General features: G+C 37.4%; 1 protein-coding gene across 2 annotated transcripts in view; it reads right to left on the reverse strand.

Annotated features, from left to right (window-relative positions):
- ap1b1 (adaptor related protein complex 1 subunit beta 1) overlaps positions 1-16,205 on the reverse strand; it is a 148,431-nt gene that overhangs the window by 90,986 nt on the left and 41,240 nt on the right. For both annotated transcript variants that reach the window (XM_051931943.1, XM_051931948.1), the window contains 3 exons: positions 7,954-8,199; positions 3,951-4,141; positions 6-227 (listed from right to left, as the gene is read on the reverse strand). In XM_051931943.1, coding sequence (XP_051787903.1) covers positions 6-227; positions 3,951-4,141; positions 7,954-8,199 — 659 coding nt within the window. The remainder of the gene's footprint in view (positions 1-5; positions 228-3,950; positions 4,142-7,953; positions 8,200-16,205) is intronic.

Consider the following 16,205-nt stretch of genomic DNA (forward strand, 5'->3'; position numbering starts at 1 on the left):
CATACCGTTTCTGCACAATCAGGTTGATATTGCGCAAGGCCACATACTGTAGCTCAGGCTCAGCAGACAACAACGTAACAAGAGGAGGTGCCAGTTTCTTTAGAAGCATACCATAATAATCCAAATCTTTTGGCAACATCTCCATAAACTTCATGAGAACTTTGACAGCAGAAAGAACAACAGCAGAGTTTGCGTGGGACAGGCGGGGAGTCACTCGTTCACAGATGCTGTAACATAGGAAAAAGCAGAAATCAATTTAACTTTAATTTCTACAAACATAATAACCTGTAAATAGTAAATGTAACAAAACAAATTACATACATTTAAGAAGGATATTATAAAAAACATTTCCAACTTAACCATGTAATTCAGACAATTATAAACTGAAACTATTTTTTTCATTACCAATTTAAAAATAAATATCCAAAGATTCTTGTAATAAATTCATATTATATATTTTATAGTATTATAGTTTTAAAAGATGGGGTGAAGCACAGTAAAAAATAACGATTTCAAGGATTGAGAAAAAAGAGAAGAGATTTGAAGCAATGCACGCAATGGTGGAGGCAGTCGATAGAAACAATATTCAGGAAAAAAAGAAATTGAGTATAAAATATGAAGCAGACAAGCCTATGAATAGAAGAGATCTGGAATCTGACAGCTATGGATGGGGCTGTTCAAATTTCTGTCTGTCAACAAATGTTTTGTGTACACTGTAACTACTTCACTGGTCAGCTGTTATTAAACTCTCCCTATTCTATTTTTCTTCTTAATGTTAACCTGTGGCAACAGGCACAAGTTGACGAAGTAAGTTTGTCTGAGTTTAGAAAAAAGATTTGAGAAACAGTAAAACAAACAGCAATACCAGAAAAAGGCTTCAGTGTCATTTCAGTCTAGTACAAATTGCAGATCCTAGAGAACAGAATGTTTAGTTATCTGCCTAAAAAAAGTAGTGAATTTACGTCAGCAAACGTTTCTCTTTTTTACTGTGCAATCTAACACATTTTATTTAGTTATTTTCAAAAGAATCACACCTAACAGATTTTTTTCCCCGCACCTATCAATTATCTCTAAGAGAACAGCATTAAAACAAATTGTTAAACTTCTTTTGTTCTTATTCATGAAGACTGGAGACCAACGACACATTCAATCTTCTTTCATTTAAGGTGGGCTCAACTAGGATATGAAACTTGGAATCTACACCACTCTAACCAAGATTCATGCTCATAGACAAATACACAAGTTTACAGGTACAGAAGGGTCACTGGGGAAAAAGAGGTCAATACTACAGAAGAGAAGCCACTGCTGGTAACTGGTGGAGCCCATAGAAGAGCAATTATCAATAAATGTCCGCTAGAGCAAAAAACATACAATGCTCTGGAAGTAATTCCTCCAGGGGCCTTTAAATAAAATATATGTCACGAAAAAAGTGGCAGAAAGCCAGGAAAGCACCCTAACCCAAAACAGAGGTGCCCCATCACAGAATGTCCGCACAGGTATATATTCAAAATTAATTTCTATATTAGTTTAACGTTATGTTGGTAATGTTTTGAATTTGAAAATTTGTGCAGTACTCTAAATCAAAAATTTGAAAAGGAGTAATACAACATAAACATGAACTTAATAACAAGGAATGCACTAATTGTAAGTTATTAGAAGAAAAAGGCAAAGTACTGTAGATGTAATATAAACTTAAATAAAAAAAATGACATGAAGCAAAACTGTCAAAAATAATTTTAAGTAGGTAAAAGAAAATAATCTGGAGCTTTTAAAAAGAAAAACTTAAATAATCAAATTAAAAAAAGAAAGTGTGTTTTGGAATTAACAAGAAAAAAGAAGAAAAATTGAAGCCGAGTCTAAGGAGAAAATATAAGAGATGAATAAAGGTAAAGAGAAACAAATGCATGACGTCAAAATAGAACTGAGGTGAGAAATACCTAGGAAAACAATAGTGACTTGAAAACAAAGCAAATATAATGGAATGCATAGATCATAAAATGATCTGTATGATTACAAATGTACCAATGAAATTTTTAAAGTTGCTAATTACAATATTTGAAAATAAGAGCAACTCATTCAAAGGTAAAATATCATTTGGATTCAGAAAAAGATGAGCAATTCCAGTGTACTAGCATCCTGTACGTGTTTGATTTTTACTTTGTACAATGTGCTTCAGCATATGGTCTGACCAACACTCCATAGTGCTGAATTGAATTAAACAGATTTTGACAATACTGTGTTAAAAACATGAGGAAAAACAACATGCAACATCATTGACAAAATCTGCAACAAATAGAATATTCCAAAAATCATGCTGTTTTAAAAAGAAATGTTACTGGCTTGCAGAGAACATAGAAGAAAATGGTGCAAAGTGTGTTAATTAGCATAAACTGGTGGGGTCAATGGATTATGATATAGTGATCAATTCAGTGTTTATACTTCACGCTCAGAATACTTACAACACACGCATCATGGCTACCACGCGCATTCCCAGTGCTGTTTTGACGCATCTTCTGAGCACGTTATCACAAATTAACACAACACGTGTGCGAGTTGCAGTACAAGCAAAAATACGGGTGGCATGTGTGTTCGAGTTTTGGTACATGACATCAGCATCGTTGTTTACTATCAACATTTGATGGCAAGCCACACTGCAGCTCCAACAGGATAAATTTGTGTGTTTCGATGTTTGATGAATGGTTTGATGCAGTGAAGCAAATCAACAAATTTAAATGCAGACATGCAAATGTGCGATTCTTCATCCATTTTTTACATACACAATACAAGTGTCTCAAATTTCCCATTGAATCGATGTGATACATTTAAAAGTCTCACATACCTTCTGTATTGCTGTTGCTGTCGTCTTTTTTTTTTTTTTCTGCATCTTCACAACAGCATCAGAATGAAAACAATTTTTATTTTTAACTCTATGTCCTTCAATTCACAACACAGTGAAACCAGATGCTGTTTTCTCACAATGGTGATGTCTTGCAATGCCACCTGGTGAAATTATTTAAAGTATGCATGGAAGTACAGACAGTATACAGCTTGTGTAGCAGCAGCATAATTAAGCAGATGTGTTGTGAAGGGTTAATTATATCCCCAGCCTTACAGTTGGGACAAATGTGAAAAAGGAGTGAGAGAAAAATTTAAGGATCAGGAGTTTGTAACATTTTTCACCATTTATTCTTCCTTTACATGAACAGCATATGTCACAAACGTGACGAAGTGATTTTCTTACAAAATAATTTGAAAAATGTATGGCTACAAAAGAGTTTGTGAAAATAAGCTGAATAACTTTGGTATTCAATAACCCATATTGCAATGATATAATGAAGTTTGAATTTTTATATTTTAGCAATGACTTTAAGCCGTACTTATTTTTCAATCACTGAATACAAATTTTATGAAAGTAAATTTAGTATGCACATGATGAGATAAAGAAGGTAGTCTAACACAATATCATTCTTTATTAAATCCTATGTCAAAATCCATCCCAAACTGATAAACATCATTAAAAGTGTCTACAAATTAATTGTTAATAAGGAAAAAAACTAATAAGGTGTCTTCCCATTTCTAAGAAGATCCAATTACTAACTATATGAAAGAAAATGTATGGTTATGAAAGTATGAGATTATCATGAAAATTTATATTTTATTAAAGAAGACAACAAATGCAGGATGAACAGAAAACACTTGTGAAAAAGGTCATTTGTGAGAATGAGATGTACTGGTCATGTAAATAAAAAACAGAATGACTGGCTAAAGAGTTACACAATGTTGGAGATGAAGTGGATGCCATGAGAAAGATGACAGTGATAGAATTTGGGATATTAAGCACCTTTAAAACTAGCAGTAGTAATTGTATTTATAGTACAGTATATGTATGTTACTTTATGGAGTATATACCAATATAAAAGGATTTCTACTATAAACAGTATATATAGTACCTCTGTGATTCTCTGTCATCCCTTGGTGTATAGTTAGCTAAACAGTCAAGGATGAAAATTTGACCCCACTCTGTACATTCATTCAAAGCAGTCAATAGCTTGTTGATAGACTGAGGGTTCAGGTCCAGCAGATTACTGTTAGGATGAGACTCAGCAATCTCCGATAGCGCAGCCACAGCATTTGCAACCACCTACAAAAACAAAACACACAGACATACTTATTAACTGATCACATATTTGGAAAACATTTCTTACATTTACTAGTTTTCCTTAACCCGTTCTACTGAAACAGATTTAGATACAAGACAGAAACCAACTGTGGATAGTCTGTGCCCTTACAAGAGCACATTTGTGAACATACTCATTCATACTAGACTAATTTTAAACCATTAACCCTATTCCTCATTTTATTGAATTAATTTTAGTAAGTTTTATTATATTTCATCTAAAAATATATATAAAAAATTAACAGATACAGTGGGGCAAAAAAGTATTTAGTCAGCCACCAATTGTGCAAGTTCTCCCACTTAAAAAGATGAGAGAGGCCTGTAATTTTCATCATAGGTATACCTCAACTATGAGAGACAAAATGAGAAAAAAAATCCAGAAAATCACATTGTCTGATTTTTGAAAAATTTATTTGCAAATTATGGTGGAAAAAAAGTATTTGGTCAATAACAAAAGTTCATCTCAATACTTTGATATATACCCTTTGTTGGCAATGACAGAGGTCAAACGTTTTCTGTAAGTCTTCACAAGGTTTTCACAGACTGTTGCTGGTATTTTGGCCCATTCCTCCATGCAGATCTCCTCTAGAGCAGTGATGTTTTGGGGCTGTCGCTGGGCAACACGGACTTTCAACTCCCTCCAAAGATTTTCTATGGGGTTGAGATCTGGAGACTGGCTAGGCCACTCCAGGCCCTTGAAATGCTTCTTACGAAGCCACTCCTTCGTTACCCGGGCGGTGTGTTTGGGATCATTGTCATGCTGAAAGACCCAGCCACGTTTCATCAGCAATGCCCTTGCTGATGGAAGGTGGTTTTCACTCAAAATCTGACGATACATGGCCCCATTCATTCTTTCCTTTACACGGATCAGTCGTCCTGGTCCCTTTGCAGAAAAACAGCCCCAAAGCATGGTGTTCTTTGGATGCAACTCAGCATTCTTTCTTCTCCAAACACGACGAGTAGAGTTTTTTTCATCTGACCATATGACATTCTCCCAATCCTCTTCTGGCTCATCCAAATGCACTCTAGCAAACTTCAGACAGGCCTGCACATGTACTGGCTTAAGCAGGGGGACACGTCTGGCACTGCAGGATTTGAGTCCCTGGCGGCGTAGTGTGTTACTGATGGTAGCCTTTGTTACTTTGGTCCCAGCTCTCTGCAGGTCATTCACTAGGTCCTCCCGTGTGGTTCTGGGATTTTTCCTCACCGTTCTTGTGATCATTTTGACCCCACGGGGTGAGATCTTGCGTGGAGCCCCAGATCGAGGGAGATTATCAGTGGTCTTGTATGTCTTCCATTTTCTAATAATTGCTCCCACAGTTGATTTCTTCACACCAAGCTGCTTACCTATTGCAGATTCAGTCTTCCCAGCCTGGTGCAGGTCTACAATTTTGTTTCTGGTGTCCTTTGACAGCTCTTTGGTCTTGGCCATAGTGGAGTTTGGAGTGTGACTGTTTGAGGTTGTGGACAGGTGTCTTTTATATTGATAACGAGTTCAAACAGGTGCCATTAATATAGGTAATGAGTGGAGGACAGAGGAGCTTCTTACAGAAGAAGTTACAGGTCTGTGAGAGCCAGAAATCTTGCTTATTTGTAGGTGACCATATACTTTTTTTCCACCATAATTTGCAAATAAATTCTTTAAAAATCAGACAATGTGATTTTCTGGATTTTTTTTTCTCATTTTGTCTCTCATAGTTGAGGTATACCTATGATGAAAATTACAGGCCTCTCTCATCTTTTTAAGTGGGAGAACTTGCACAATTGGTGGCTGACTAAATACTTTTTTACCCCACTGTAATACTGTAGGTAATACGGCCAGTGAAGGTCCATGAATGTAAACAATACATATACCAAAAATCATTAGTGTATTTGGCCTTTAAATAACAATTTTTATACATTTTGTTCCATCAATCAGAATTTGATAAAAATAACAATACTGGTGGGTCTGGGGTTATGGTAGTCTTAGCTTATGGAAATTGTGCAGATATGAGTGAGCAGGTAAAACCAGAAATTTTCCTTTTCAACTAAATTGTAATTTCCAGAATCCTAAATACGTGTCCCAGGCATGCTGTCACTGGGTGTATGGCTGATGGTGGGGAAAGTGACACCCTAAGCCATTTCTCAGCAGAGATTGCACATCATCAGTTACTGGTAGATTTCCACAACATAATTATACATTCTCTAACTCAATAAAGTAGTGCATCATACTGAAGCATAAGGTCAACATACTGTACAAAACCAGATTCAAACTCTGATTTAAAGTACAGTCATACTGCCTCTGTATTATTTTGGTAATAAGTTTGAAACATTTTTGGTGTATTTATGCATTTTGCAGATTTCTGATTAAAGAAAATTTTTCAGTGCAATTTCCAGGTTACATATACAATTTGGGAATTTAATGTCTATAGGAAAGGAACTTGTTCATAAACTGAGACCCTGTGGAGACTGGCTCGGACACAGACAGGCAGACACGCTCATGTCACCCAACACACACACCCGGATGTGCTCCAGCTGCTCCCCAGCAATCTTCCACCGGAACTCCCCAGTGTGGCGGAAGTGTCGGCTGCGTACCCGGAAGCACTCCGGGTGTCCCCTCTTTTCTTCCCACACCCGGAAGTGCTGGGGTCCAGGGTCCCCAAGGCATCGGGGAACCCCCTGGCAGTGGCCACGGGCCCCTACAGGGTAGAGCTTCCAAGCCCTGTACCTGTGGCCCCCAATACAACCAGGGCGGACGCCCCCTCGCGTTCTGGAGTAGGAATGAGCCCTCCTCCTGTCTTCCTGGGCGTCCCGGCCGGCCTTGAGCCCCATCCGGGTGCCACGACCCGAATGTACACCAAAATTTAAGCTTACATAAATATAAAGACACTATTGTATATCACTGTGCTTATGTGCCTATTGACTTCTGTATATAATCCTGGAAGTTTTCAGGATATTACCAGAATTCTTCATAGAGAGTCTAGTGATTGCTCTCTAGGCACCCTTTGGTGCTGAATGGGGTGAATCCAATATCTGTGTTCATGAAGAAGATGATAATACTTTTTCAGTACTGCTATCATCAGGTTTGAAAGTATTAAGTCACAGAAGACATTCTGGAGACACAAAAATCACCTCACAACCAACAAAATGGTATAAGCAAATGATGTCACTTATATTATTCCTACAAAATGCTTCTTGAAAAATTGCCTGAAAAACGTACAAACAGCACCTGATTGTGTGCAATATTATTTTGCTCAGATTAAATTAATAAATAAAAAAAGGTACTGCTATGCACTCAATGGACAACAAAATAGACATTCACAGTGAAACACGGTTGTAAAGATGTATCAGGTAACCCTCCACCCCTTATATAAAGCTGGGCTACCAGAAAGCGTACCTGGACTACCATATGCATTTACAATCTGTCCACCCCTAGCAAGTTTTTTATAAAAACATAAATAAATCAAACATTCATTTTGTTTTCACCTTATCCACTACGATTATTTGAATGTACAATAAATGTATTTGTACATACAATAAAATACTAGAAAAGGTAGAGTGGAGGCTCTACTTCTAGGGATCTGTGCTGGTTACTGTCAGAAGAAATCCTGCTCCATTGGGCCATTGAGCAAGGGCCTTAACTTGAAATTTGCTCCAGGGGCACTTTGCAAATGCTGATTCGGTGCTCTGACTCCCAAAGGTTATGCAAAAAAAACAATTTCCCCTCTGGTATTAATAAAGTATGAATATACAGTGTATATATAAACAATAAAAAATTTGAATGGAATCTCTCTTACCATTGGGTTGGAATCGGAGATAAGGTCCTTCAAAGTATCAAGGAAGCCCTGGTCCTCAACAAGCTGTGCATTTATGTCATGCAACTTAGCTACACATACAGCTGCAGTTTTTCTTACATAAGGGTCTTCATCTTTAAGACATTTGCGCAGAGGTTCACATAGATATTCTGTGATCTTATCAACACGAATGCAGCCCATAGTTCGCACTGCCAAAGCTCGGATCAGTGGATTTGGATCTTCACAATCCTACAGATGAAAAGAAGGGCTTTATTGTACAGGTGTGTAATGGATATACACAAAATAAAACCATAATATGAAAATAATTAATAATAATATGAAAAAAAAAATTGGCACAACAGACAGAAAAAATGCGCAGAAAAAGAATATTCAACCCCAAATTTTTTTATCTGTTTGTTCCTTACCACATGTTGATTTAGTAATGGTCGAGAATAAATGTTAATCAAGGTTTTATGAAGAATTGACAAAGTTTCAAACATAATAGGTTTTAATAGGGACCCACACTGAACAAACAGCAAACAATATTAATAAACCTATTCTGAGAAAATACACTCAATAAATGGCTGTTTAGTTCTAAAAGTGATTTGTTGGTAGTGAAGTCACAAATCCAAATTCCTGTATTTTTCATCTGCTTGCTGTAATACCTCAGATATGTACAAATAGAATTAATACATTTCTCTTGATAATGTTTTCAATCTCTTTTCTTTCCTAATTGTACTCCTCTCTTAGATCACACTCTGTAAGGTTTATAGAACATGAAACACTATTACAAAATAAGTACGTTATTACTGGACTCTTTACTGATAAATGACAGGGAAGTAGGACTTCAATTCAAAAGGTTATTTTAATTTAAGCGTGTTCCCCAGCCATGTACAAGAGTATTTTCTGGAAGTGGTTTATTTAATAATATTTTAGGACAAATACATGTGTTTATGATGTTGTAAGCATATGACTGGATATCAAACATATCGATTATGCAACACAAGTAAAGTGAGATTTTTTCATGGACATTTTGATATCATTTCCTGTTCGTCCAGCATTGGCTCCCACTGAGACCAACTATGTCAAGAACTTTGTTATGGATATTCTTCATAAAACATCAGATAACAAATGTTCTCTACCATTACTACAAGTAACTGATGAAAAAAAAGCGCTATGAATGGTATGCAATGTGTAGGCATCTTGCATCTATGTCTAATCATCTTAAAGATTACAGAATAAAAAGGAGAAGTTATACTGCTTTGAATTACAGCAGGCCTGCTATTCAGAGCAGCCTCTAATATAAAATGACTTGGGTCTAATTTGCTTCTCCTGAAAAATGTATATAATAAGCATATGAAAGCAATTTTATAATATTTTAGATAAAAGGTACCAAATTAAAGCAGAAAGGTAATCTATATAAATAAAATTCTTTTCATGTTTGAAACGGAAATGACGTATGACCACGGGTAACGGAAATTACGTATGACCACAGAACATATTATAATATAGGAACTTATTATTTGTGTGATAGTTATTTTACTGATATTGAAAAGAAGAAAAAAAGACTGTTTAAATAAGGAGCTGGGAAGGTGAATGTAAAGAAGAAGCCAGCGGTAAAGCAAGTGAGACTCCGAAATAAGGATGGTTGGGTACACGGAGAAGGAGTGCCGGCTAACCTAGAAGGACCTTCGGAGCACACGGCTTTACTTTGCTTTTATGGTGCGGGCGTCGGCCATGGACGGACGCTAACGGCGAGACACACGAGTGAGATGGACTTCTTCCTTCAACAATGGAATCGTCGCCAGGCCGGTGAGATTGCTTCTTTTACATTTAAATTCAGTATACGAGTCAGCGGAACGTATCTGACTTGATCACTGGATTCATTGCAGATTTCCCAGGCCGTGTGAATTTAGACTTTAAAACAAAGTTAATATAAAAGAGACTGGGGAACGTGTGGGGATTGTGTGTGTGTCTAATTTATATTTGTATATAGATGTAATATAGGTTTAAGTACTGTGAATATATTTGTGCTGTTTGTAAATTGGGTAATTTTCCGTTTCTTTTCCTTGCTTGCTTTCTTTCTTTGCTGTTTCGCCGTTTTCTGGGGAGTATATTACAGAGTGTTTAAGGGGGTGGAATATTAATTAGGGTTTGTGTAGTTATTAAAGATTTGACAAGGATTTAAAGGGTGTTTATTGTTTTGTTTGATTTATAATATATTCTTTTTTGATTGTTTAAAGAATTGTTGGGGTGATTATTTCCTTTGTATAAATTCATAAAAGACAACTCCAGATGAGGATATCAAATTGGGGCTAAGGTTCGGTTGGGTTCCGTATTTAATAGAATTAATTTTCCTAAGAGTAGGAGATTTTTGTGTGTGCTGGGCTCCTCATTCAACTTAAGAGGAACGCGCTATACCTTGATAGTAAAAGAGATGAAGAAACAGCTTTGCATCTTTCTACTTTTTAACTGCGCCGAGCTGTAAACAATGTGAAGACGAGACCGTCTTCACCGGCAAGGGGTCATAAGAACAACGTTGACGTTGGGAGGCACGGAATGTCGGGCTTTTCCTCCGGGTCAACAGCTTCACGGTTTGTCACTTCAAGTGCCCCGCCTGCTCCTGGAACAGTGGAAATCTTTGCGAATAAGTGTAATCGGCGCTATCGAAGCGGGACTCTCTTGGTAAATTCCGGTGCACGGCTACTTACTGTCCCTTAAGATGAATTCGGGTCACTAAAACCCTGCAACATTCAAGGTTGCTTTTGTGATGAATTCTTTTAAGAAAATGGAGGGTTTACATCTAAAAAGATGTACCGACCTCTTCATGTTAAGTATTAGACTTGGGAATTGTTTGGACCTTCTGCCCGTTAAGCACGGAAAGGCAGCGTCCACATTTCTCAGAATAATTTTTTGCTTAAATCACAGGCACATAGTGCAAGTTTGTCAAGCAGGTAGTTTGCCCGAAACCACTGCAGTAGTACTCAATGTATCTTTACTTCTTAAATGTTAATGTTTGACTGTTTAATAATTTATACGCTTCTTATATCTTCTTCAAATTCTTTTATCAAAATGTTTTACTACTTAATAATTAATATTTATATAATTTCTATTTATTGTAAATGCTCTTTATTTGTTCAAAAATAACATTGGTAATTAACAAACTTATTTTATAAATACTACATTTTAGTTTTTTTTCCTTGCACTCAGTGAGCAAAGCCACTGGGTAATCAGCTAGTCTGGAATATAAATCGCAGCACATACAGTCATGGCCGAAATTATCGGAACCCTTGGAATTTTCCCAGAAAATGCACCATTTCTCCCAGAAAACTGTTGCAATTACAAATGTTTTGGTATACACATGTTTATTTCCTTTAGGTGCATTGGAACAACACGAAAAAACAGATAAAAAAAAAGCCAAATCTGACATCATGTCACACAGAACTCCAAAAATGGGCCAGACAAAACTATTGGCACCTTTTCAAAATTGTGGGTAAATCGTTTTATTTCAGGCATATGATGCTCGTTTGAACTCACCTGTGGCAAGAAACAGGTGCTGGCAATATAGCAATCACACCTGAAGCCAGTTAAAATTGAGAAAAGCTGACTCAACCTTTCTGTTGTGTGTCTGAGTGTGCCACACTAAGCATGGAGAACAGAAAGAAGAGCAGAGAATTGTCTGAGGACTTGAGAAAAAAAATTGTGGAAAAATATCAACAATCTCAAGGCTACAAGTCCATCTCCAGAGATCTTCATGTTCCTTTGTCCACTGTGCGCAACATAATCAAGAAGTTCACAACACATAGCACTGTAGCTAATCTCCCTTGATGTGGACAGAAGAGAAAAATTGATAAAAGACTGCAACGAAGGATAGTCCGAATGGTGGATAAACAGCACCAATCAACTTCAAAACATATTCAAGCTGTTCTGCAGACTCGGGGTGCAACAGTGTCAGCTCGAACTATCCGTGGACATCTGAACGAAATGAAATGCTATGGCAGGAGAGCAAGGAGGACCCCACTGCTGACACAGAAACATAAAAAAGCCAGACTGGAGTTTGCCAAAATGTACTTGAGGAAGCCAAAATCCTTTAGGGCGAACGTCTTGTGGACAGATGAGACCAAGGTAGAGCTTTTTGGTAAAGCTCATCATTCTACTGTTTACAGAAAACGGAATGAGGTCTACGAAGACAAGAACACAGTACCTACAGTCAAACATTGCAGAGGTTCTAAGATTTTTTGGGGATGTTTGGCTGCCTCTGGTACTGGATGCCTTGACTGTCTGCAAGGCATCATGAAATCTGAAGACTACCAAAAGATATTGGGGCGCAATGTAGGGCCCAGTGTCAGAAAGCTGGGTCTGTGTCAGAGGTCATAGGTGTTCTAGCAGGACAATGACCCCAAACATACCTCTAAAAGCACCCAGAAATGGTTGAAGACAAAGCGCTGGAGAGTTCTGAAGTGGCCAGCAATGAGTCCGGATCTAAATCCGATTGAACACTTATGGAGAGATCTTAAAATTGCTGTTGGGAGAAGGCGCCCTTCAAATCTGAGAGACCTTGAGCAGTTTGCAAAAGAAGAGTGGTGGGAAATTCCAGTTGAGAGGTGTAACAAGCTTGTTGATGGTTATAGTAAGCGCTTGATTTCAGTTATTTTTTTCCCAAAGGGCGTGTAACCAAATATTAAGTTGAGGGTGCCAATAATTTTGTCCAGCCCGGTTTTTGAGTTTTGTGTGAAATGATGTCAGATTTGTTTTTTTTTCTCTGTTTTTTTGTGTTGTTCCAATGCACATAAAGGAAATAAATATGTGTATACCAAAACATTTGTAATTGCAGCAATTTTCTGGGAGAAATGGTGCATTTTCTGGGAAAATTCCAGAGGTGGCAATAATTTCGGCCATGACTGTACATATCTAGCATAAACATAGGTTATTTTATTTAGCAACTTTGTGGCATTAATTAAACAAAAGTTTCTGACACAAATATATGTTTCATGACAATGTACTGTAAAGAAGAAGGTATGGAATATTAAAAGCATTAAGGACTTTCACAATAATATTCTAAAACAAAAGAGAGAGAGATAAAACATTACCGAGCAACAGAATATAAACTGAATACTTTACCCGTTTCCGTTCTAAAATATGGGTGTCCAGGTATATGGTTATACATGTAAAACTTAGCAAAGAGGAACAGGGGGCCTTCTATACATCTTAAGTGCATTCCTTATACAATCCATCCATCCATTTTCTAACCCGCTGAATCCGAACACATGGTCATGGGGTCCTTATACAATATTTATCAAATAAACAATGAACAACATTACTGAAAAAATATGAAGTTTCTTTCTATAAAAGCAAGGTTTAGTTTTATTTTAACAAAACGTTAACTATTGTTGTCAACTGACTGCATTCTCAGAAACATAAACAGCACACTTTGTGGAGATTGGAATAATGCTGTATTAATCAACAAACTGTTTATTACAGAACCAGTGCCACTACTGTCACTTACCCAAATATGCAAAATTTAGTTTTGACAATGACATTTTAGTTGAATTTCAATTATTCTACTTTTAGGTCATTAGTATCTAGTGATTAACACAATTTTATGATATAGTCCTTGGTAAAAGACTCTGGAAACACTTGCTAGCAAGAGTTTAAACCCTGTATTGAATGGCTCACCTATCATTAGCTTAGCCTTATATCATCACAGCAGTGCCAGCTGCTTCTTTTGTTTGCTTTACTTATGTAGCTAATTGATAAAGTTATGTCTGTTATTATTGGCTTTAACTGTATTTCCTTTCTTTCTCTGTATTCTAGCCATTAATTCAAAACGTGGCCAAAGAAAATTGAAATTCAAGCTTGTTTCGAATATGCTGTAAAATAACCATACAGGTCATGCAGGATTAGTTCTATGTGTGGTATTGTAAATTTTACAAATAAATAATAGATCATAAATGAATAATGACAAAATACAATAAACCAGTTCATTTACTTTTACATAAACTCAGTACAGACAATCCCTGGTTGGGATTTCAACTGAGTACCCTGGATGTTTGCATGCTGAATCAAAACCAAAAGTAATGTAACCAATTGTATCATAAATGTTGTAGGTCGCCTTGGATAGGGTGTCAGCCAAATAAGTAAATGTAACGTAAAGCAATTGTCGTCTCCTTTTCACAGCCAGTTTTTTTTTTCTCCCATTAGGCATGCACCATTACATGAGTAGCTGTGAAATGAAGCAGACATAGGTATGGGGATAATTTTACTTTATGATGTAGATTTCACACACCCACTTTATGATGACGATTTCACAAACTTGTTTTTAGGTAAGTCTACAGTAAATGCAAAAAAGCACTTACTGCAATAAATGTGTCTGTCTGTCCACACAGAATAACTCTGCTCCCAGTGGACCAAATTTGTTGGAATTTGGCACACTTATTCTTGAAGGAAATGTCAATTTTCTTTGAGATATTTCCAACACAGTGCACAGTAAAGATTTTTGAAATTTCAAAATCTCCCATTGAAAAGTATTGGTGAATTTTAAAGCTGTCTCGTCTTAAAACAGAAACATTCTTCAAATATACAGTGCATCCGTAAAGTATTCACAGTGCATCACTTTTTCCACATTTTGTTACGTTACAGCCTTATTCCAAAATGGATTAAATTCATTTTTTTCCTCAGAATTCTACACACAATACCCCATAATGACAACGTGAAAAAAGTTTACTTGAGATTTTTTCAAATTTATTAAAAATAAAAAAATTGAGAAAGCACATGTACATAAGTATTCACAGCCTTTGCCATGAAGCTCAAAACTGAGCTCAGGTGCATCCTGTTTCCCCTGATCATCCTTGAGATGTTTCTGCAGCTTAAGTGGAGTCCACCTGTGGTAAATTCAGTTGACTGGACATGATTTGGAAAGGCACACACCTGTCTATATAAGGTCCCACAGTTGACAGTTCATGTCAGAGCACAAACCAAGCATGAAGTCAAAGGAATTGTCTGTAGACCTCTGAGACAGGATTGTCACAAATCTGGGCAAGGTTACAGAAACATTTCTGCTGCTTTGAAGGTCCCAATGAGCACAGTGGCCTCCATCATCCGTAAGTGGAAGAAGTTCGAAACCACCAGGACTCTTCCTAGAGCTGGCCGGCCATCTAAACTGAGCGATCGGGGGAGAAGGGCCTTAGTCAGGGAGGTGACCAAGAACCCGATGGTCACTCTGTCAGAGCTCCAGAGGTCCTCTGTGGATAGAGGAGAACCTTCCAGAAGGACAACCATCTCTGCAGCAATCCACCAATCACGCCTGTATGGTAGAGTGGCCAGACAGAAGCCACTCCTTAGTAAAAGTCACATGGCAACCCGCCTGGAGTTTGCCAAAAGGCACCTGAAGGACTCTCAGACCATGAGAAAGAAAATTCTCGAGTCTGATGAGACAAAGATTGATCTCTTTGGTGTGAATGCCAGGCGTCATGTTTGGAGGAAACCAGGCACCGCTCATCAACAGGCCAATACCATCCCTACAGTGAAGCATGGTGGTGGTAGCATCATGCTGTGGGGATGTTTTTCAGCAGTAGGGACTGGGAGACTAGTCAGGATAAAGGGAAAGATGACTGCAGCAATGTACAGAGACATCCTGGATGAAAACCTGCTCCAGAGCGCTCTTGACCTCAGACTGGGGCGACGGTTCATCTTTCAGCAGGACAACGACCCTAAGCACACAGCCAAGATATCAAAGGAGTGGCTTCAGGACAATTCTGTGAATGTCCTTGAGTGGCCCAGCCAGAGCCCAGACTTGAATCCGATAGAACATCTCTGGAGAGATCTTAAAATGGCTGTACACCGACGCTTCCCATCCAACCTGATGGAGCTTGAGAGGTGCTGAAAAGAGGAATGGGTGAAAATGGCCACGGATAGGTGTGCTAAGCTTGTGGTATCATATTCAAAAAGACTTGAGGCTGTAATTGCTGCCAGAGGTGCATCGACAAAGTATTGAGCAAAGGCTGCGAATACTTATGTACATGTGATTTCTCAGTTTTTTTTATTTTTAATAAATTTGCAAAAACCTCAACTAAACTTTTTTCATATTGTCATTATGGGGTGTTGTGTGTAGAATTCTGAGGAAAAAAATGAATTTAATCCATTTTGGAATAAGCTTGTAAAATAACAAAATGTGGAAAAAGTGATGCGCTGTGAATACTTTCCGGATGCACTGTAGTTAAGTTTAAGGTTTACCTTCAGACAGGTCACTTCAACTT

Source organism: Erpetoichthys calabaricus, chromosome 1, assembly GCF_900747795.2.
Source record: "Erpetoichthys calabaricus chromosome 1, fErpCal1.3, whole genome shotgun sequence".
NCBI lineage: Eukaryota > Metazoa > Chordata > Cladistia > Polypteriformes > Polypteridae > Erpetoichthys > Erpetoichthys calabaricus.